The 22,128-nt window shown below is 28.3% G+C and overlaps 2 protein-coding genes across 2 annotated transcripts in view; one reads left to right on the forward strand and one right to left on the reverse strand.

Moving 5' to 3' along the window:
- LOC107447793 (carboxypeptidase E) overlaps positions 1-20,729 on the forward strand; it is a 43,035-nt gene extending 22,306 nt beyond the window's left edge. The window contains exons 6-9 of the mRNA XM_087167225.1: positions 639-778; positions 5,066-5,186; positions 8,567-8,754; positions 17,020-20,729. Coding sequence (XP_087023351.1) covers positions 639-778; positions 5,066-5,186; positions 8,567-8,754; positions 17,020-17,091 — 521 coding nt within the window. The 3' untranslated portion in view covers positions 17,092-20,729. The remainder of the gene's footprint in view (positions 1-638; positions 779-5,065; positions 5,187-8,566; positions 8,755-17,019) is intronic.
- Positions 1-22,128, reverse strand: part of LOC122269156 (uncharacterized) — a 169,676-nt gene that overhangs the window by 16,671 nt on the left and 130,877 nt on the right. The gene's annotated exons all lie outside the window — the stretch shown is intronic.

The raw sequence follows: 22,128 nt of genomic DNA on the forward strand, positions 1-22,128 counted from the left end.
ATTACTCAGCGAGGAAAAAATTCTTAAACAAAGGTTCCTAGAATGGGAGACTTGGCACTTAATGGGTTTTAATGTTATTATTTAATAGTTAAATTTTTGTCTTACTCTCTTAATTGGTGCGTATAATTTTGTCACATATAAAATAATGAAATAATTTGGCAATCACGAATTGCCAAAAAGACAGTGAGAATTAGTATAACCATGTAACTGAAACATATTTGTAGTGAGGAATAAAGAGTTATAAATAGTTTTTTTTTTTTCGATTTTAGTCGCAACAGTAAAGTAATGAGTCTGCATTTGTATTGAAATGAAAGGATACAATATTTAATAATCACTTTTTTAAAAATGTAATAAGAATTAAATAAGTGGTCTAATTTACTTAAAATTCGATAAAGAATGATTTGAAAAAATAAGTTTTAAGACATTTTAAAGGCTAGGAGATATGTAATGCCTATTGTGGCATCGCAGTGATGTAAGTGTAAAAATGCAGGTTCTATTTGAAAGTAAGGTGAATTAGTTACACATGCGTAACTAATTTTTTTCCCACTCTTGCATATAACAACAATGTAAATGTAGTTACAAGATTATTAAGACAAATGAAACAAGAAAATTTATTGCATGCTTTATTCATTTTATAGGGATGCAAGATTTCAACTACTTGAGCTCAAATGACTTTGAGATAACCCTAGAACTAGGCTGTGACAAATATCCTCCAACTTCTAAGCTGAGTCAAGAATGGGAAAACAATAAAGAGGCTCTTATTGATTATATTTGGCAGGTAAGAAAGGGAAAAGTCAAGAGAATTTTATCCAAAGACAAGGAAATGTTGAGAAATTTGAACAGAATTCCCAAAAAGTCAGGGAAAATAAATAAATATGTATGTGAGGTACCCAAAATTCTGATGTTTTTTCCAGAAAAACTCTTGTAAAAAAAAAAAAAAAAATTTACAGCAAATTTTATTTTTCTGAGCATTTGTGAAAATCTATTAGATACTCTGGAATATCTATGTTAAAATCTGAAATTCTGCTACAAAATAGAGTAACTTTTCATATTATGTAACTTAATAAAATACCTGTTTTTTAACATTGAAGCATTTTAGAAGCATTAAATTTAACCATTACAGCCGAGCCGGTTCGCCAACTGAGCCCATTTTGAAAAAACCCGCACGGGTTTTATTGGGTGGGCCCACCTTGAAAAAACCCACTTGGACTGATAAGTGGGTTTTTTTAAAAATAATAATAATAATGCCTTATTAAAACTTATTGATGCACATTTAATTTTATATAATTTAGTGTGCAGCATAAACTTTTCAGATAGATGTAAAGTTCACATAAGTTTAATTTTATCACTCCGGAGAAAAGTTTAACTTTTATATAAAAAAGGTGGGAACAGATTTGATACATAAATAGAACGCTTTGCTTTAATATATTTTATTAAAATACTTTTTTTAAAATATCTTCTTTATATTTCATTCAAACTAAATTCCTTGTCTTTCAACCTTACCTTCTATAGAGTTGCATGATTTATATGATTAAGTTTTTAAAATTTGTAAAGTAATAGAAACTCGAATCTATAATTTTATAGTACTATTGAAAATTTTAAGTGGGTTTTTTCAAAAAGTAATATTTTAATGAAATTAAATCAAATAGAAATTTAAATAATATAATCTGAAAAGATTAATTTTTCAAATATAGTTACATGCTTTATATATTAATATTATTAATTCATATGTTTAAAAAAAATTGAAAAGAAACAATTTTTTTACTAAGTGATACATTAACACATTTAAACAGTTATATTTTCTGGTTTTAAAAAAAATAAGCTAAAACTTTTTATAAGCAAGAGAACTTTTTAAAATTATTCATCTAAAAATGAAATCATTTTCCTAGGGTTAATTATTTGAAAAAGATGGGACAAGTAACTGATACTCTTAATAATTATGTGTAATTTCACTTTCTTTTAATCTTACTAAAAAAACATGGAATACCATTAAATATTTATTCCAGTTTCTTATTAAAGTCAAAAGTAAGATGAAATTTTAATTTTTACTGATTATAAATATTTACTTATTATAATTTTATAATAGGTAATATATATAAGTTTAATAAATATAGTTAATAAATGTGTGTGAAAACATAAAGATTAATAAACTTGTTACTTTTATATTACTGCATTTATATTTTATAATGCTTGAGTTAAAAATTGTAAAATGTTATGTACTCAATAATAAGGAAGATTCAAATAAGTATTAATAATAATGCATTATTTAAACTTAATATAAAATACATGTAACAAAATTAAAGTAACTTTTTGGATTTATTTCCATTTTTAAGCTTATACAACACTTTTTAATAAATAATATTTTTCACTGTAAAACTTAAAGTTTATGAGCAATAAATGAAAAAACCCAATTTCCCTTGGGTTTTTTCAATAAAACCCAGACGGGTTGTTGTTTTTTTTAAATACCCGGGTTTTTCAAACCCTGATTTTACTACATAGTATATAATTTTATTACTAAGTCTATAACAGCATACAGTATTAATATTAGAAGATCAGTTAAACATAAATTTAGTTTTAAAACGCTTAATCAAACAAACGAATTAAGTTGTTATGCAGCTTTATTTCATTTTTTATGAGATGAGATATAGCAAAAAATTTTCCTCATTTTCAATTAATTAATTTAATTTAAACTCTGTTTTATAGATATTTTAAAATATAGTTTGATGATAACTAAATGACAACCCTGTCAGAAAAACACCCATTATTCTTTCCAACCCAGCAGCTCTTTTTTCATTTATTATAATTAAAATTTGATCATTATCAGCATACAAAAAATAAGATGTCTTTTAATTATTACTTAACTTTTAATTCAAAAAGTAATCCTGTCAGAAAAACACCCATTATCCTTTCCAACCCAGCAGCTCTTTTTTCATTTATTATAATTAAAATTTGACCATTATCAGCATGCAAAAAATAAGATGTCTTTTAATTATTACTTAACTTTTAATTCAAAAAGTAATCCTGTCAAAAAAAACACCCATTATTCTTTCCAACCCAGCAGCTCTTTTTTCATTTATTATAATTAAAATTTGACCATTATCAGCATACGAAAAATAAGATGGCTTTTAATTATTACTTAACTTTTAATTCAAAAAGTAATCCTGTCAGAAAAACACCCCTTATCCTTTTCAACCCAGCAGCTCGTTTTTCATTTATTATAATTAAAATTTGATCATTATCAGCATACAAAAAATAAGATGTCTTTTAATTATTACTTAACTTTTAATTCAAAAAGTAATCCTGTCAGAAAAACACCCATTATCCTTTCCAACCCAGCAGCTCTTTTTTCATTTATTATAATTAAAATTTGACCATTATCAACATGCAAAAAATAAGATGTCTTTTAATTATTACTTAACTTTTAATTCAAAAAGTAATCCTGTCAAAAAAAACACCCATTATTCTTTCCAACCCAGCAGCTCTTTTTTCATTTATTATAATTAAAATTTGACCATTATCAGCATACGAAAAATAAGATGGCTTTTAATTATTACTTAACTTTTAATTCAAAAAGTAACGCAGAACCAGAACTTAAATCAACCAAGCAATGGATTTGTTCGGTCCAAACAGCAAAACAGTTTGTTAAAAAAAAACTAAAAGCTTGTAAAAGTTTACAGACATTTAACAAGCAAGCAAAGCAAGAGACTATTAAAAAACTTTTAACTAAATTTGGCTTTAATTTGATTTTTACTTTGCTGATAATTGCTGATTTACATTGCTTAATGTAAATTACAGAATTTTCTTATAAAATTAATATTATGTTATATCATCAAAGGGTAAAATATTTTTGTAAAATACCAAAAGTGTTCCATTTCAGCTATGTTTACATATTTTTTATTATATAAAGTATAATGTTTCCATAAGATGAAAATTTCTAAAATGTGTTAAAAATTTTTTTTTTGCTCAAGTACATGCTAAAGCATGTAATCATGATTCTATAAATGATAAAATAATTTGCAAAAATGTTTAAAAATGTGTTTAGGTTTAATAATAATTAGTAATAGCAGATGGAAAAAAAGGTTGGAAAACCAACTCATTTTTTTAGATGGATTTTAAAAAAAAAAACTGTTTTATGAGCATGTGGGTGGGTAGCCCTGTAACCCATTTATACATTTTGTGCTCAAAATTTCTGTCATGTGTATATTTTCATATTGCTATCCCATGACTTTTATCACCTCAGTGTATATTGAAAGTTGAATACGAAATAAATTGATCTAAAAAGAAAGTACTGATTTTGATAATGATTGATAAACCCAAAAACTCTGATCTGAACGTGTCAAACAGGTTCTTTAGACAAAAACTCCTCTGGGTTTTATTAGGTTAATGCATTGGTCGAAAACCCATAGTGTGATCCCCATAATTTTAAAATTTGTAAATAAATAATTTTAATTTTTTTGTAGAGGATTTTAATTTAAAATAATTTTGAAAAAAAATAATTAAAAATCATGAAATCCATAGTAGTAATTTCCAAAAAAAAGAACAACGAAATCATGCGAATTGGACTCCCCAAATGCGTGTTTTATTTCGAGATAAGGTTGTTGTAATAAGTAATAAATATTATCATATAAAAATATCAGATTTAAAAACTATGGAAAAATCAATAGCAATAACTACCAAAAATTTCATAGTATTATTGCCTTAAGAAGTAAATACTCAAATGCACGATTTGAATTTTCCATATTGTTTGAAATATATTGGGATATTTAAAAACCGCATGAAAATCAATATCAACAACTGCCCAAAATACAATCGGAACATTGTATTGATTTACAATACCATCAGCGTAAATTGAGTGCGTCCAACTGTGATTATCTTAATGCATGATTCAAATTTTACTTTGTTGTAAATAACTGTATGAAAGAAAATTAAAAAAATTTTTTAACGCCGTGTTGATGCTATTCTGTGTCCGGGAGTGTGATTGCCTCTATTGTTTTCCGGTAATTAGTGTAGAACAAGATTAAAATATTTTTAATTCCTAAGTAATAAAACATAAATTTATTTTTAGAGCCATATTGGTGTTAAAGGAATAATTGAAGATGCTGAGTCTGGCTTGCCTTTAAGTGGTGTTACAATTAAAGTGTTCAATGTAACTGGTAATCGTAAAATTGATCACGATATTACTTCTGGTAAGTTGCTTTCTTTTTAACTTTCATATTTTTATATCCTAATTAGTAGTTAGTCCTTGTTCTTATTCGCTTTTAAAAAGTCTTGAACAATCGATTACTGATTCAGGGACGATTGTGCTCCGGAAAAACTACAGATTTTTTACTAATTGCGATCCGGAAATCCATGGTCCAGAAGTTTCAAGAAATCATCAATTACATTTATGTATAAAAATTCTTGTATCTTATATTTAGAAATATTAGAACTATAATTTATACTTGGCATATTTTTTGTTTGTAAATATTTTTTTTAGTAGAATAATAAATGTGATTAGAGATAAAAGAAAACTTATGCATAATTATTCATTTAAATTATGCTGTCTGTAATTTATTTAGAATTTCATGTTTTGAAAATATCAATGATTAAAATTTCTAAGGACATCAATTATTTGAAATGCGTCATTAATGATTTTACTCAAGAAATTTTCAGGATATTTGAATTGAGCTCACAATCACCGCTGCTAATTCAAAAATGAAAGATTAACGCCATATTAGTAATTTTGTTACTGCTGTTGGGAAAATAAAACGTAAGAATAGCAAGAAAATATTATTAGTAACATAAGTTTTTTGTAGTATCTGTGAATACTGCATTAGAGCTTTGATTCACTTTGCATTTTAAGCAGCGAAGAAGTTTGAAAACATCAATATAATTTTTAAAATGAAATGGTAAAATATTTTGTAAAAGGTTTCTTTCATTAATAGTTTTTTTTTTTGAAAGTGCAAACCCAAGTAACTCTTAAAATGATCTGCGGCACCATATTCCTGAATTTCTCTCAACTTCTTTAGAAAATGAAATGAGTCGATCAAGAAGAATCACTTGAGATAGAATCAAGAGTTACTGTAACATCTATGACTATACCTTTAAATTACTCATTATTTCATCACTTAATCCTCTTTGCTTGAAAAGTTTGTGGTCTTGTTTTGTATTCCCAAAATCCCTTTTTGCTATTTTTCTCATTCATTTCAGAGTTTTATATTTATCTGTCTCTTGCTTCATAACTTTCTCAATTTCATAATGAGTTGAAGTTATACCAAATTTAATTTTTTTTCTTGTATTTTCACTGTGTCAATTTGTGAGTTATGTACCGTGCACCAAAACAATAAATAAATCACCCTGAATAACCTTTTGATTCAATGATCGTATCTTCACCTTCTAGAACTCAATCTTAATGGTTCGAGAGTGGGACCTCAAACATGCTAATTAAAAGTGTAGACAGTATTTTAAGTTACAAAATCAGACACAAAATGTACTTTCACTGAATAAACATACCTTTCCTTAAATAAACCAAATTTTTTAAATTATATTTCTCAGGAACTATTCAACCAACTACTATCAAATTTTGTATATTGCCATGTAAAAAATTTTGTACCTTATAATTCAAAATTTTTTGACAATTATTTAATAAATAAATATTTACTGAAATTTATGTTTTGCATGGAATTATCTTTAGATAAACAAATTTTATAATTGTGTGAAATTTTTTTTAAAACTTCCTTAGAAATTTCCCGAGATATGTTAAAATACGCAAAAAATTAAATTTACATTAAAATGTTCAAACTTTGGATCGCTCTCCTGTCTAAACTATGGAGATCATGTTTCCCTGATTGCGGCTACCCCCTATAAATTTTGGGGATTAACAATCTGAGTCCGTTGAAAAAAGGGTATTGTTATTCTAAGAAAACTTATTGTGTCTGACTTCGTAACCTAAAATATTGTCTGCACTATTTAATTAGCATATTTAAACTCACCTCCTTGAACCATTGAGATTGAGTCCTAGAACGTGGAGGTCCGATCACTAGATCAAAAGATATTCATTGTGGTCCATTTATTTTTTTACGCACTGTACATGTAGATGTTTGCGGTCAATTAGTTCCCGTGAAATCGATATTTAAATTTTGCTTTCCTGACCTAACTAAAGAGACCTTATTGTGGCTATATTTTGAGGGCTCATAATCATTCGTCCAAAAATACATTTTTGTGTACAATTTCATAACTTAAAATGGCGTCTGCTTTAATTAGCATATTTGAGGTTAACTCCCAAGCATAATAAATATTGGCAAAAACTTATTTTTTGCATTTGCTTTGGATAAACAAATTTTATAACAGTGTGAAAAAAAAATTCGATTGCTCAAAAAGGTTTTGAAATATGACGAAGTACACGGAAAGTAAAATTAACATTAAGGAGTTCAAACTGTATTGCAATTCTTGTGAAAAGTAAGTTTTTTTTCTTGAATTAGTTATACTATAAATGTGGCAGCTTTTCTATTGTCGATTATTGCTATATATATGCATTACAACATCAGCGAAACTGGATGAGAATATGTTACTGATATTTTTGCTATAAATCACGTAAGAATTACTCGCGTGGAAATTCAGCTTTTTTGCCTTTTGGCCAATCTCATCCCTGCTCATTCAAATTCAGAATGTGAGAGAATTTTTAGTTTGGTTAGAAAGAACTGTACTGAATCGCGAACAATTATGTCTAATAAAACTTTAGAAAGCCTGCTTATATTAAAAACCAAATTTTCTAAAATCTGTCACGAACAAGTGTTTGAAAAATTTTTTTTAATTAAAGCAGAGAAGGCTACTTCAGCTTCTTTAAATTCAGCATCCTCTTTTGCTGTTGATTTAGAAGAAAACCCTTAAAGAACTATTTTTTTTTGCATATAGCATTTTTTTTAAAAAGTAGCATCATTGTAATAGAATTTGAAATAATTGTAATCGAATTTGAAATGATGAGATGATAAATGAATGGTTGATTAGATATTTCTGTACATTTTCTGACAAATGCAATTTAAAAATTTAATGAAAATTTGCTTCTCACTTCAACATTCAATCATGTGATAGATTCTATAATTAATATATTTATTATTCATTTGTGGTGTATTGTTACTTATTAAATAATTCGAATAGTCTTCGTTAAATTTTTCATGAAAAAAAGTTTTACTGACGCCAGTTTTTTTAAGTTGGCAAGTATGTCCTCGTGCCGGGTAAGGTTGACTCAGCGTCTTTTAGTGGGTCGATAAATGAATACCAAAAAACACTGGGGGGTGCAGCTTTCGTCTGACCACCTAACCGGAAATTCTCTTCATGCACCCCGAAGTCCAACGTCAAGAAAACTGAGATGGGCACAGTAGGCCATGACCCACTGGTTTTTAGTTTAAACTGTAATGAATGAGAATCAATTATGGGGATTAGCGAGCAGTGGGGGGATGCTCCTAGTTTTTCTTTTTGTTAAAAGGACTCAAAATGTTCTAGGACCCATAGTATCCAAAGTTTAGCAAAACCTCTGGAATATCATTCCGATCTTTTTTGTTTTCTAATGTGTGTTGTGTTGTTTCAGTGGACGGTGGTGAGTATTGGAGACTTCTCACTCCTGGTAAATACCGTATCACTGCTGCGAAGAATGGATACAAGTCGAAGGCGGAGATCATCACAGTAGAGAACACGCCCCACGAGGAAGCAGTGCGTTTAGATTTCAAACTCGTGCCAGAACTCGAAGATAATTCTGATGTCACATTTGACACAATGGTAAGTCCATAGACCTTGTTTACTTGATACTGATCAGGGGTCTGTTTAGAAGAAATTTGGGTCAGTTAACAGACCCTTCACAAAATGTCTTTTCATAAAAACGGACCCTTCACAAAATATTTTAACTTAAAAATGGACCCTTCACAAAATAATAATCTTTTAATCGGACCCTTTGCAAATTTGTTTATCTTCATTATTGTTTTGTTAATCGAATAAATTCTTCCCAGGGGAGTGGGGGGAAAGAAAGACATGTAAACGAACTAAGTTTTGTCTTCGGCAGACGATTCTTCCATTATTTGTCCGAAATGAATATTCTGCGTTCAGCAGTATAGGCTAAATACCAAATATTTGTATCTTGCATCTCTAATTTAGTAGCAGCAATTGCTGTTTATTTTTTAAAATTTAATTTTTTTTAATTATAATTTTACAGTGTTGAGCATAATCTTGTATCTATTTACAAGTTAAAAACTCCTCGACAAAGTTTTTTGCAATAACAGGACCCTATTTGTGCAAATTCACAAAAGCAGGATACTGGTTGAAAGAATGTGACTTAACGTTTATTTTATATTCACAAATTATGAATAATTTTTTTGCAATTTTACAAAAACGGACCTTTCACAAAATATCTGGACAGACCCCTGCTGATGGATGCTTAAGTGGGGTGTTTCTACAGTGTACAAAACTAAATAAGAAGATTAAGAAGACTCTATACTATGCAACAAATTCTGTTTCTCTTCCATTACTATTTTGTAAATGCACCCGACTCTCTGTGTTGTCTATCCATTACAGGGTGCATAGCACTTTTTAAGAAGTGCTTAAAAGTGCCTATTTTTTATTTACATTTCTTAAAATCCCTTAACGGTAAAGTGACCACATTTTCATTGAGACAAAGCGGGACAAATGGGATGAAATAAGAATTACAATTTAGTTATATATATTTTATTGTATACATTCATATACTTGTACAAAAATGTATTTATTATTAATTATTGGTAACTATAAAAATATTTGTAAAAAATAATATTTTGAACATTATGATTTTCTTTCTTGGTCATATTTTTGATCTGAGTGAATACTTAGCAATAGATTCGGATCATTTATTAAAATGTCGTGAAATATTTCACATGAATTGGTCAAATTATATTTTACACTTAAAATAGATTTTTAATGTTCAACTGCGTTTTTTCAGCTGTCCATATTTTATTGATACTAGAAAAAACACATTCACTTGCTACATTTGTTCCTGGAAGGGAGAGAGCGAATTCTACAATTTTCAAAATATTTTGATAAGGAATATTATTCTGTTTAAAATGAAGGAATAACTCGCTCCATTTTTTGTCTGTTTCCACATTTGCAGATAACCAACATTTAATTTTTTCATCTGTAACATTTCATAGGTTCAAATTATTCTTTTTTGAAATTGTACTTACTGAATCAAAAATTATTTGAAGTTTAACTCGGCAATGAAACAAAATCTAATATTCTATATTTAATTCCTGTTTCTGGATCAAAAAATCTAACAATTGTGGGAAATAATTTTAAATCTTTGTGGTTGGAAGCATCAGAATTCATGGATATAAATGTGCATTTTTCTAATTCTTTCTGCAATTGTGAAAATGAATATGGTGAAAAAATATTACAAATAATTGCTTAGGTTTTTGTCCTTGCACATGCATATTTTTTGTCGTATAATGTTTTGATAATTTGCGACGTATAATTCATTGATCTGAAACTTTGATTTCGAGATCAAGGTTTATTTTGTGGAAAGCAAATTGCCCTTCCGCTAATGCTAGGTGTTTTTCCATGTTGCCAAAGCTAGCAGTGCGAAAAAACTGTTCCATTTCAGACGAAGAAGTGGCATTATTCAAAAATCTTTTGTGCCTCTTTGTCGCTAGATGTTTAGCAATATCGTTTTTTCCACCATGTGAGACCAAAAAATCAGAATTGCATTTATCACACCGTACCATATAGTCTATTTTGGTTTTTTAAATAAATTGAAATTCTCTGCTTAGCTCTTCATTAAATTTGCATTCTCTTTTTTTACTCATCTTTCATTCTGTGGGTAAATACTAGAAATGAATAAAAAATTTACTACAAAGGCTAAAAAAGATGATTAAATTTTGTATTTTTGACCGTTACGTTGTGGCGACTATTGCATTACCACTATCTTCGTCAATCAAATAATGAGTCAAACCGAGCGTCAAATTGAAAACAACAAACTGCACTGTCTGCACTTATCTGAATTAAGCCGAGACGTAACGACAATGATTGAACACCACCGAGTAAATCTAACTCGGTACATTGCCTAATTTAGTTTACTCTGCATGCATTTTACGTGCTTTTTTTAATGTATTTTTTTATTTCTTTATATTCACCATAATACTTAATAAATAATAGGTAATATATTTTTCAGTACATTTAAAATAAGAAATGCCGATATTTTCTAAAAAGCGGAACATTTTTAAAAATCGGCGGGACAGTCCACTAGAAAGCTGGAGGGACTGTCCCGCCAAAATCGGGACGTGTGGTCACTTTACTTAAAGGTGCTATTTTTATTCAGGGTTTGTAAAAAGTGCTTAATTTTCTATTTTATAAAAGGAGATTATTTTTTTTCTTTGCCGTGGCGATGATTGTTTTAAATTATAAAAAAAATGCAGGACTTTCACTATTTTCTCTGCAATATTCATCAGAAACTAGTTAAATTTATCATCATTATGTAAAGTTTTTGAAAGTGTTTCTGAATTTTATTGATTTTACATTAATAAATTAAGAACTTTAAACAATTAAAAAAAAATAATAATTTTTATTACTGCACAGATCCTAAGTATGAATTCTAAATTTTTTTTTTTGGAAAGTGATTAAAAATATTTTTTGAGTGTTTAAAAGGTGCTTATTTTTTGTTGAAAAATCTGACTATGCACCTTGATACATACTATGGTCAGTTATTTTACTTCAACAGCTGTCCAAGACAGAACAGTAGTAACAAGTTCAGCAAGCAGGAGGAAGTAATAAAAGTCATTAGTATCCAGTGTCTGCCCCACACTCTTAACAGTTTCATGGACGGCATTCCATGAAATAGACTATTTATACACAGTCATACATTATTGCTTATTGACTTGACAGATGGAGTAGTATTCCTGTGAAGCAAAGCTAATTTGGAAGTAATGTGGCAATAACCATTGGACGGAGTGATCTCCTTCCAATGAGGTGAACCCGGTTCAAATCAATGACTGGCCGATACGAATTCCCCATCCAACTTACACTGACCACAGTACTGACGTAAACTAGCCTCAGTGGTAGACGGATCATGGGCTTTGCCGTCAGGCTAACCATGGGAGGTTTTCATGGTTTCCTCCCCAATGCAGATCAGTTCGATCTAAAAAGCTCTCTACAAAGGCAAATTTCTCCCAATACTTGATCCAGCAGTCCTCTTGTCTTTTGGATTGGGTTTAAAATGACAAGGCTACGGAGTTGAACATTTGTAGCCATAAACCCGAAATTGGGTTGGCTGTTCGGCGACAGTTAGGATGCAGTAAGTGATCCATATGTATTTAGGGTGCAGTCGACCACCCGTCCATATGTATTTTATGAAACTATTTACTTAAACTTGATGCCAGCAATTAATTGTTTAACAATAACTATTAAAATATTAAGGGAAATAACTTGTCTCCACAATTATTGTCCATCGCCAATTGACAGAACTTCACCATTTCGAGTTGAAAGAAAAGCGAGTTCAGATAAACCACAAATTGCTGAAAAAAATGTTTCCATGCTTATTAGATTAGATTATTGTATGCTTATTTAGAGAAAGTTTGAATTTAATTTCATTACTTAAAATATCTTACTCTGTTAAATTTGAAAATATATTATTATGCTTTTGTGCTCTTAAAATTGAGTCATTTTATGGGAAAATCTGATCATTAGGTCAACAATATTTAAAGTTTTCTTTTCTTTGCATGCTGTGCATCAAAGTGAAAATTATTTTAATCGAAGTTTAAAAACTTTATTATGTGTTGTGAGTGATTACTTGAACAAAAGCAAGGAGTATCATTCATATTCGATCAAAAATATGTTATTGCTTAAATTTTTTTTTTTTTACATCATCTATTTTTTATAACTGAGTTTTTAGCAAATATTCATAACTGTTAAAAACTGACTAACTGTAAAAAATAAAAATAAAAATGACATTTGTTTTTATTTGTAATAGCCATGATGTAAGAAATTATATAAATTCTGTGCATGAGTATGCGTGAGTCACTTTTCTCACTTAATATCACTATCTTAAATAGCAACTTTTATTACTGTTTTTAGGGCTTAGTCACTTATCTCACTAATTTTAATTTCACAATTTCCCCCCCCCCATTTCAATCAAAAGAAAGACTTTACATTTCCCTAAACCCATGATAATACAATCCTCTTGCTCTAGTAAAGAAGGACTCACCCAAATGGGTGGGGCGTAGAAGAGGATTGAATATGTGAAGAAATTTCCCCTTTCAAATCAATTCCTCTTGAGAGCCATTCACTGTACCGAGCAATGATTTTATCCGTCATCTATCTTAAATTTTGTTTTCTTATCTGCTGTGGAGCTGCAGAACATAAAATTTCGTATATTGAATTGAATTTCCTTTTTCTGTAGTACGTACCTTAAATCTGCTTAATTAGAGCATAATTCAGGGGTCGCATTCCCCCTAAAATTCCTAAAACTATGTGCAAACCCTAAAATTCCTAAAAATCTGATAAAATTTTGTTGGTGTTCCTAAAAAATTAGAGTTATAGGCTAAATATAAATAAATAAGCAATAATCTAAAATATAAGAATTTAACTACATTAATTAAAACTGTTTTAATTTTGCCACATGGGAATTCTGATCCTGAGAGAGGTTTTTCGATAAATAAAGCAATGCTTAATGTGAGTCACCATGAGAATACTGTTATGTCTCTTAGACTAATCAAAGATACCATTTGAAATTATGGAGGAGTGTTGAAGATCACCACAACACTATTGAGGGCAGTAAAAGAATCTCACAAATCATATCAAGAATATATTAGAAAAATCATCATGATTAATTTGTTTTTCTCTAACTTCTAATATCAATTGCTGATTTGAAATCTAATAATATCACACAATAGTTTTTCTTCATAAAGTAAGGTAAAGGGTAATAATAATATAGTTTTGATTAAGAAGGTAAAAATTAAATAAAAATCCAAGTTGATGTTAATTTATTTTTTCTCTTGATTTATTATCACTTTTACCTGTTCCTGAATTATGCACTTAATTTCTGATAGGTAATATGTAAAGTTGAAATTTCATTTTTACACTTTAGAGATTTCATTCTTGACTTAATAAATTTCAGAGCTTTATTTTATGGCTTGCAATTATTTATGATATGTGAGGATGAATTGTAATAATCTTCTGTTATGTAATAAACTACTGTGTGATCTGTCTTTATCCTAGCAAAATCATATATTACCCCTAAAATTTACCTAAAATTTTTTGAAAAAGTTCCTAAAATTACCCTAAAATTTTAAAAAAACTTTGCTGCTACCCCTGATAATTGTGTATCATGGAAATTAAGCACTCTTCAAAAGCTCTTTAAAAGTTTAATATGCTTAAAAGTTCTTACTTTTTCTCCAAAAGAAAAAACGTAAATAAAATTTTTACTTTTATATTATATTTTTTTCTCTTTTCAAAAATTTGATTCTTTTTTAATAAGATGTTATTATGTCATGTTAATTTGAGTAATCTCTTCTTGACACATAATTTCAAACTGCTGGATGGTTTTTTTATTTCTTTAGAAGTCAGTAGTTGTGAAGAATTTTTTCAGTCCTTTCTATGTGGTTTTTCAAATTGTGCTGTTTTATATACAGTGTTATGACACATGAACTTTAAATTGGAAAATTTCTAATTGATTCACCTAAAATTAGCTTGGTTTTATAATCGTTTTATCAGTTAAATGATTGACAAAGTTCCTCTATTTTTTTTCCCATGGTTTTTTTAAATCTCCATGTTTTAAATAATATGATGTTTAAGTTACTTGTATTTCAGTAATAACTATTTGTTAATTTTTTATTTGAAAGTCGTTTTTGGACCTATTTGATTTCATGGTGATTACTTATAGTTTTATTTCCAATGTATAACCTTAGGCGCTCATGCGAATTTTCATAATTTTTTCAGCCCTTTCCTCGTGGTTTTTTAATGCAATGTTATTATTACTTGCCTGTTTCACTTTAGAGTTCACTTTTTGTTGCACACTTGATTCGGGGTGATTACATTGTAAATTAATGTTGTTTTCGGACAGTTTCTTGCAGTCATATAATTTCATTGGCAGTTCTTCTATTTTGATAACTATAAAAGTACCTAAAAAATTCCCTATTGTGAAATATTTTGATATATTTGCAACAATTATTATGAAATTTATATTTTGTAGAATCTACTGGATTTTTTTCCTATCCATGTTTACTGTTATTTCACATTATTAAAATTATTTGCTTTAATAATTTATTCCACTTATGGCAGTTTTATGGTGAGAGATTAGATGGTTAGAATGTAATATCATTTAATTTTAGTATTTTATTTATTTTTAATATTATCATTGGTATTCTAGTTTGATTTGCAATAATATAATTATCAGGGGTCTGTCTATGTTTTGTTTCAGAGGTACCTATTTTGTGAAAATTCAGATATAATTTGTGAAAACTTAGAAATTATATTAAAAATTCATCACAAAAATATGGTAAAGTAAGGAAATATGTTAAAAATTGTCACAAATAAAAATCATTTATGACTTGTAAATTTCTATATATTTTTGCTCATATATTCGAAAATAATTTTGCTGTTGAAAAATTTTATCCAAATTTAAAAATCCATGAAATGATTTTCATAGTCCATAGTTAAATTTCAACTTGAATTTAATAAAAACATGCACTTAACAGTACAAGGTTATTTTCACTATGAGATATTTTTAACTAGGTCATACAAAAAGAAGTTTCACAGAGAAAAAAAATGTTTCATAAAAAATTTCTGTTAGAATAAATTTACAATAATGTTAAGGATAATGTTCGATTGTTTAGAATAATGTTTGAGTTTTGACTTCCTGTACAGTTTATGGTGGGAGAACCTCATTGTTTCATTTTGAAAAGAAAAAAAGGTCGCTTTGATAAGGCGTAAGTGACCTGTTAGGCATTGCACTATCTGACCAAACATGTGCTACCTTTTCATAAAAGACAGCTGGCAGAAAAGCTCCTCTTTTCCATGGATTGTAACGAGAATGGGATTTGCGCGAGAACTTGCTTTTTTTAAAGTATTTTGTGATACTACCGTTTTCTCCTAAAGTTCAATTTGTGAAGGTACCGCTAAATGATAGAAAGTATGCCCTGGACAGATCCCTGATTATATAGGGGGTAAAATAAAGTATGCCTTATTCCGTTTCAGGAGTCTGTCCAGGGTAAATTAACTACCCTTTAGCAGTACCTTCACAAATTCAACTTAAGGAGAAACGGTAGTTTCACAAATAAAAAAGCACATTTTCATGCAAACCCCGTTCTCTTTGTAATCTGCGGAAAAGAGTTTTTCGACCAGCTGTCTTTTAAGAAAAGGTAGCACTTGTTTGGTCAGATAGTACAATGTGGTAAGCCTAACTGTTTGTTTACGCGTTTAGTAACCGCTTTTTTTTTTGCCTGCTGAGTTTTTTAAAATTAAACGGCGAGGTTCTATATAAACTTTACAGGATGTCAAAATTTGAACATTATCTTAAACACCACTATGTAAATATTTTGTAACGGATCTTTGTTTTTTATGAACCATTTTTTTCTGTGTGAAACTTTTTTCTGTATGACCCAGTTGAAAATGTTCTAATTATAATAACTTTTAGTACTAGTACTGTTAAATGCATGTTTTTTATTTAATTCAAGTTGAAATTTAACTATGGACAATAATTTTTATGAATTTAGAAATTTACCAGTCATAAATTATTTTTATTTATAGTGACGTACGGTGATGGTAAAGTAGAAAATATTTTCTTACTTTACCATATTTTTATGTTGATATTTTAATGTAATTTTTAATTTTCACAAATTATGTCTTAATTTTCGCAAAATAGATACCTCTTATAAAAACCTGGACAGACCCCTGTGTTTCTAAGTTGGCCTCTAAAACAATAAACAGGTTTCTATTTTATTATAAATGATTAATTTTACTCACACCAAATCTTTTTTTACTGATGTTGTATTTATTTGCAGTGTATAATAGATTTTTTTTCTTCTTTAGACAAGTGATCCAAACACTCTTGAAATATTGCATTTACTTGACTGGATGAAGAGGATGAAGATTAGAAATTAGAATAATTCCCTCCTTATTAGATAAGTTCCTTAACTCCCCTTTTAAGAAATATTTTATGTACAAAAGAGTGCCGAGATTGAGTGAATTGTCCAATTAACCTAATCAACTAAATTATTTCTCCACTGATTTTATTTTTATTGAATCTACACTTGATATTTTAATTAAACAGGAGCTACATTCAACAAGGTTACGCCTCCACAGGGAAAAAGCAGGGAATTTAGAAAATGGCAAAATACAGGGAATTTTGTTTCTTATTTTCAACCACTCAATGCAAAATCTATGGAATATTTAAGGGTGATATTTCAGTCTGTTCAGCTGTTTCTCATTTTCTCTAAGTTTTTCCAGCAATTAAAACTAGTATACTTAGCTCAATATTGGTCACACAAGAGTGCAGTAATTGTGTTTCCTCTCAATATATTGTGTATAATATGTACAGGGAAAGCGCAGGGAATTTTATTTCCAGATTTGAGTGGCAACCCTGTACACTAAATTATTGCTATACGTATTTTATTTTTATCGAATCTACACTTGACATTTTAACTAAGCATGAGCTACATTCAACACGGTTGCCACTCAACAGAGAGAACGGGGAATTTAAAAAGCACCTAAAATTACAGAGAAAATGCAAGGAATTTTGAGTTTTTCTCTAGAAACTGGTAAAATACAGGGAATTTTGTTTCGTATTTTCGTCTTTGAAAAAAAATGGTGACCACTCAAAATGCAATTTATAGGATATTTCAGCTATATTAAACTAGTTCATTTATTATTGCTTTATTTGTTTTAAATATGTTCTGCTATTCCCTTAATTAAAATTAGTATAGTTAGTTCAATATAGCTGACTCAAGAGCACAGTAATAGTTGTTTCCTCTTAGTATATTGTGTATAATATGTTTAGGAATTTCTTTCCTTCCAGATTTGAGTGGCAACCCCATTTTTTAAAGTTGTCCGCTTCAGCTGTTTTTTTGTTTGCTGAATCTGACCTCAATTCTGGCACTCTATTGTAATTCTGTATAGGAGTGCCAAAAATAACTTATATTTGCATATTCTTATGTTTTACTCTTACTTTTTATGACATATTAATCCAAAACAATTTTAGCCAAATTACTAAAGTAATCAAAACATTAGAGAAACCTGAATTTTAATTTTGGGCTGGGGCTTTTACTTTTTCAAAAGATGGTATTAATAAGATAAATGCATTTTGCTGTTTTTAGAAAATTGATTGATTTTACGATATTATGATTAAAAAAATCATATTGCATTTATATTCAAAAATGCTTTAATAAAGTGTGTTCATAATCATTGCATAGAATCATTTTCATAAAAGGAATTGAAAGAAAATATTCAAGGGCTGCAAAGAAAAGTGAATCGTTATCATTGAAGTAAAAAATGTATAATATAAAACTATTTTTGGCACACGCAAGTTGAAGTGTATGTTTAAAATAACCAAAATGTGTTTAAATTCAAAATTATTTATCTATTTTGCTGATCTCGTTTTTGTGTTCATTTTCCAAAGCATTTAATTATTTCCACCATAAATCAATACATTCCAGGATTCATCTTGAAACTAAAAAAAAAGAATTGATATTTTTGTTAACTTTACTAAGAATCATAAATTTGACAATTAAGTTTTATTGACAAATCCCCCATGGCAGAATCGTGGCGACATTATCGCAGAACGCAATAGAAAGAAAGGCGGCAGAAAAAAGTTTCCTTTGGGAAGTAAACATTTTTAGTTTTCTTTTCTGCAGAAATTTTTGTTCAATTTTTTTATGTAGTTATGACTATTGATTTCCACATAGTTTTAAAAATGCTATATTTTTAATATGATATTGTTTATTGCAAAAATTGAATCTCGAAATGAGAACACACATTTAATAACCCCTTTTCGAAAGAGTCAGACTCCCTCGATTTAGTCGTCGATCTTTTTTTCAATATTTACTGCTTTGGATTTCAAGATTTTTTTATTACTTATTTTTATGTGATGGGGATTTACAAAATGCGAATAAAGAAATAATTAATGTTTTTTTCCCCTACAAAGTGCGAGAATATCGACCATAATATTGGAATTAAAAAAATTACATATTCAAATAAAAAACAATTTTATTTTAACCGAAAAGTTATTTATTTTTTGCTTTGAAGTTGACGCTTCTGTTACTTTAGGTTAGTAACATGTATGTTTGTTATTTTTAAAAATGTCTTGCAGAAAAATACTAGTAAGAGATGCATATTGCAGAAAACCTGAAAAATGTCTGCCACAGGGGATGAATCAATCATATATAAACATTTTAATGCTATTTTAATAATTAAGTGATGTTTTATTTTGTTTGATTCTCATTTCTCGCAAATGCTTGTAAATAGAAAACTTTCCAAAGAATGTGATGGACATTGAGGTCAAATTATTTATTTTTAATGCACATTATTATACATTTTACAGATACTGTTAAGGATATTGAAGTAGTAGTTCACTTATATGATGCTTGACTTAAAAAACTTGCTAGATTGTTTTTTTATGAATAGTTCCTATCAAGTAGTTTTTTTTACCTTTGTTATATATATTGTTTTTCTTTTTCACTTAGTGTTCCTCTTTACAAACTATATTTTATCGAAGTCACGCAAATATATTTATAAAATAAGAAAATTGTTTCCTTCTTAAAATGTTTGACTTTTCAAAAATGTTATTCAATGGTTTTTATGCGCCTAAATAATTTTGAGTTTTTTTAGATCTGTTTTAATGCACAACTATATATACAGTTAAATTCCATACTTATGAATCAATTCTATGGGACAAAACAAAAAAATTCCTTTGCAAATTATATCATTATTCTGTGTTTCAATATTCACATCAAAAAATTTTGCTCCAGTGTGAGCCAACTTCTTAGATTAATTTAATAGGGTGCTTAGCATTTTTGAAAAGTGCTTTTTTCATTTTTTTAAAAGCCCTTAAAGGTACTTTATTCATTGGGTGTTTTTAAAAAGTCCTTAATTTTCCCCTTTACCATGTTGATTTTCGCCACGTATTGTGCAAAAAGACACTGTTCAATTCAACATTTTCACAATTAATTCAACCCCAATCTATTTTGGCGTACCGTGGATCCGTAGCATATGAAAACTCCATTCGTTTTAAATGATTCGAAATTTCTTAATTTTTGACAATTGTCATTTTTTTTTTGACATGGTGATTAAAACTAGATAAAATCGTCAATTATCAAAAACTTCCCAACCCTGCCTAATTATGTATTTTTTAAACTGCTTAAAAATATTTTTGAGTGCTTGAAAAGTGCTTATTTCTTGTTGAAAAATTTGGCTACGCGCCTTGTTGAAGACAGAAGAAAGTTCATTCCAACTTTCTCTTCTTTTATTGTTTTGTTTTTTGGTTCACTATATCCACAAAAAATAACATTATACGTATGTAGCAAGGCACAGGAGCGAACATTTCATTCACTATAGTGGGGTTTGACTGTATATATACTTTTTATAATTTTCCCACACTTTAACTGGGTGAACATCTTTGTCGGCAATAACAATGTGTTTGACAATGTTAAAAATGAGTAGGAAATTTAAAGATACTATAGACTAATGTAATCTGTTACTTCCTTTGGTTGCAGATTAAAAGAGATCTATTAAAATTTACTGGACAATTTTTAAAAAAAATTAATTTGTGATGTATAAAACCATCCATAAATAATGTTAAATTATTTTATCCATTCCACCTATATTGTTCGAAAAAAAAATTTTTTTTTTTGTTTCTGAGTATTATGAAAAAGAAAAAAAAATTTATTTTGTATCATGAAATTTTATTAGGATGAATTAGGGTTCATATATCGTAGCTGCCAGCTCTACTGGATTTTGCTAGTTTCTCTTAGTCTGTTGATTTAATAAAAATTCTCCTATTTTTTTAAAATTTTTTTTTGTTGAAAATTCCCTAAAATTGTGTAAGTTTTCCTAAAAAAATTCCCTGTTGAAATATTATTTTTTTTTTTTTGAGCATATTATTGCTTGCTTTAATATTTAAATGAATATTAATATATAATGAAGCGGTTCTCATTTATAGAAATCAGTTTAAATTCTTTCTATTGTAAAATGTTCAGTCTATTTTTTATTCAGAACTCCTTTTTTGAATTAATAAAAAAAATCATATAACTAATGATGAATTAAATATCTATTAATTACAGTTCTAAATTATGAGTAAACATAATTCATAACATTTCAAGCCTATTGAATGGCAAGTATAACAGGAAAATATTAGTTTTTCTATTTTGATGACTATAAAAATCCCTAAAAAATTCCTTGTATGTGAAATATTTAGTATATTATGCAACATTTATCATGACATTTATATTTCATAAAATCTACTTGATTTTTTTCCTGTCCATGTTAGCAGCTATGATTAGATTATTAAATCATGTGCAGGGGTCTGTCCAGGCCGAATTTGCTACCGTTTAGCGGTACCTTCACAAATTCAATTTTATTTAAAACGGTAGTTTCACAAATTCAACTTTAGGGAAAACGGTAACTTCACAAAATACTTTTCTTTAAAATTTTGTTTTTGTATCCGTTAAGAAACATTAAATCTATATTTTTACCATATTTTTGTGTTGATATTTTAATATAATTTTTAACTTTTCACAAATTATGTCTAAATTTTCACAAAATAGGTACCTTTCAGAAAAACCTAGACAGACCCCTGATGTGTCTTTTCTATTAAAATGGGAATTCCCGTCCTTGCAGATGAATGTCTTTAAATACCCGTACCATACCAGTGTTTTTTTTAAAAACTTCTGTTTTTTAAGAAAAAATTGTATTCTAGTCATAAACTTGTTCTGACGGGTTATTTATTTTTTTTTAAATTTCATCTCTCATATTTACATTAAATACCAACACTTTCACTAAAATGGGATTTGCTTCGATATATATATGTTTTTATTTGAATATTGTTAAATCCCCCATACTTGCATTGTTGAAATTTTTTTTTTTTTTTTTAAATATTCTTACAATGAATGGTATACTAGTCATTAGTTTTAACTCCTCCCCTCTGTT

This window comes from Parasteatoda tepidariorum, chromosome 7 (genome assembly GCF_982258835.1).
Source record: "Parasteatoda tepidariorum strain Cologne lab strain chromosome 7, Ptep-v5.0, whole genome shotgun sequence".
NCBI lineage: Eukaryota > Metazoa > Arthropoda > Arachnida > Araneae > Theridiidae > Parasteatoda > Parasteatoda tepidariorum.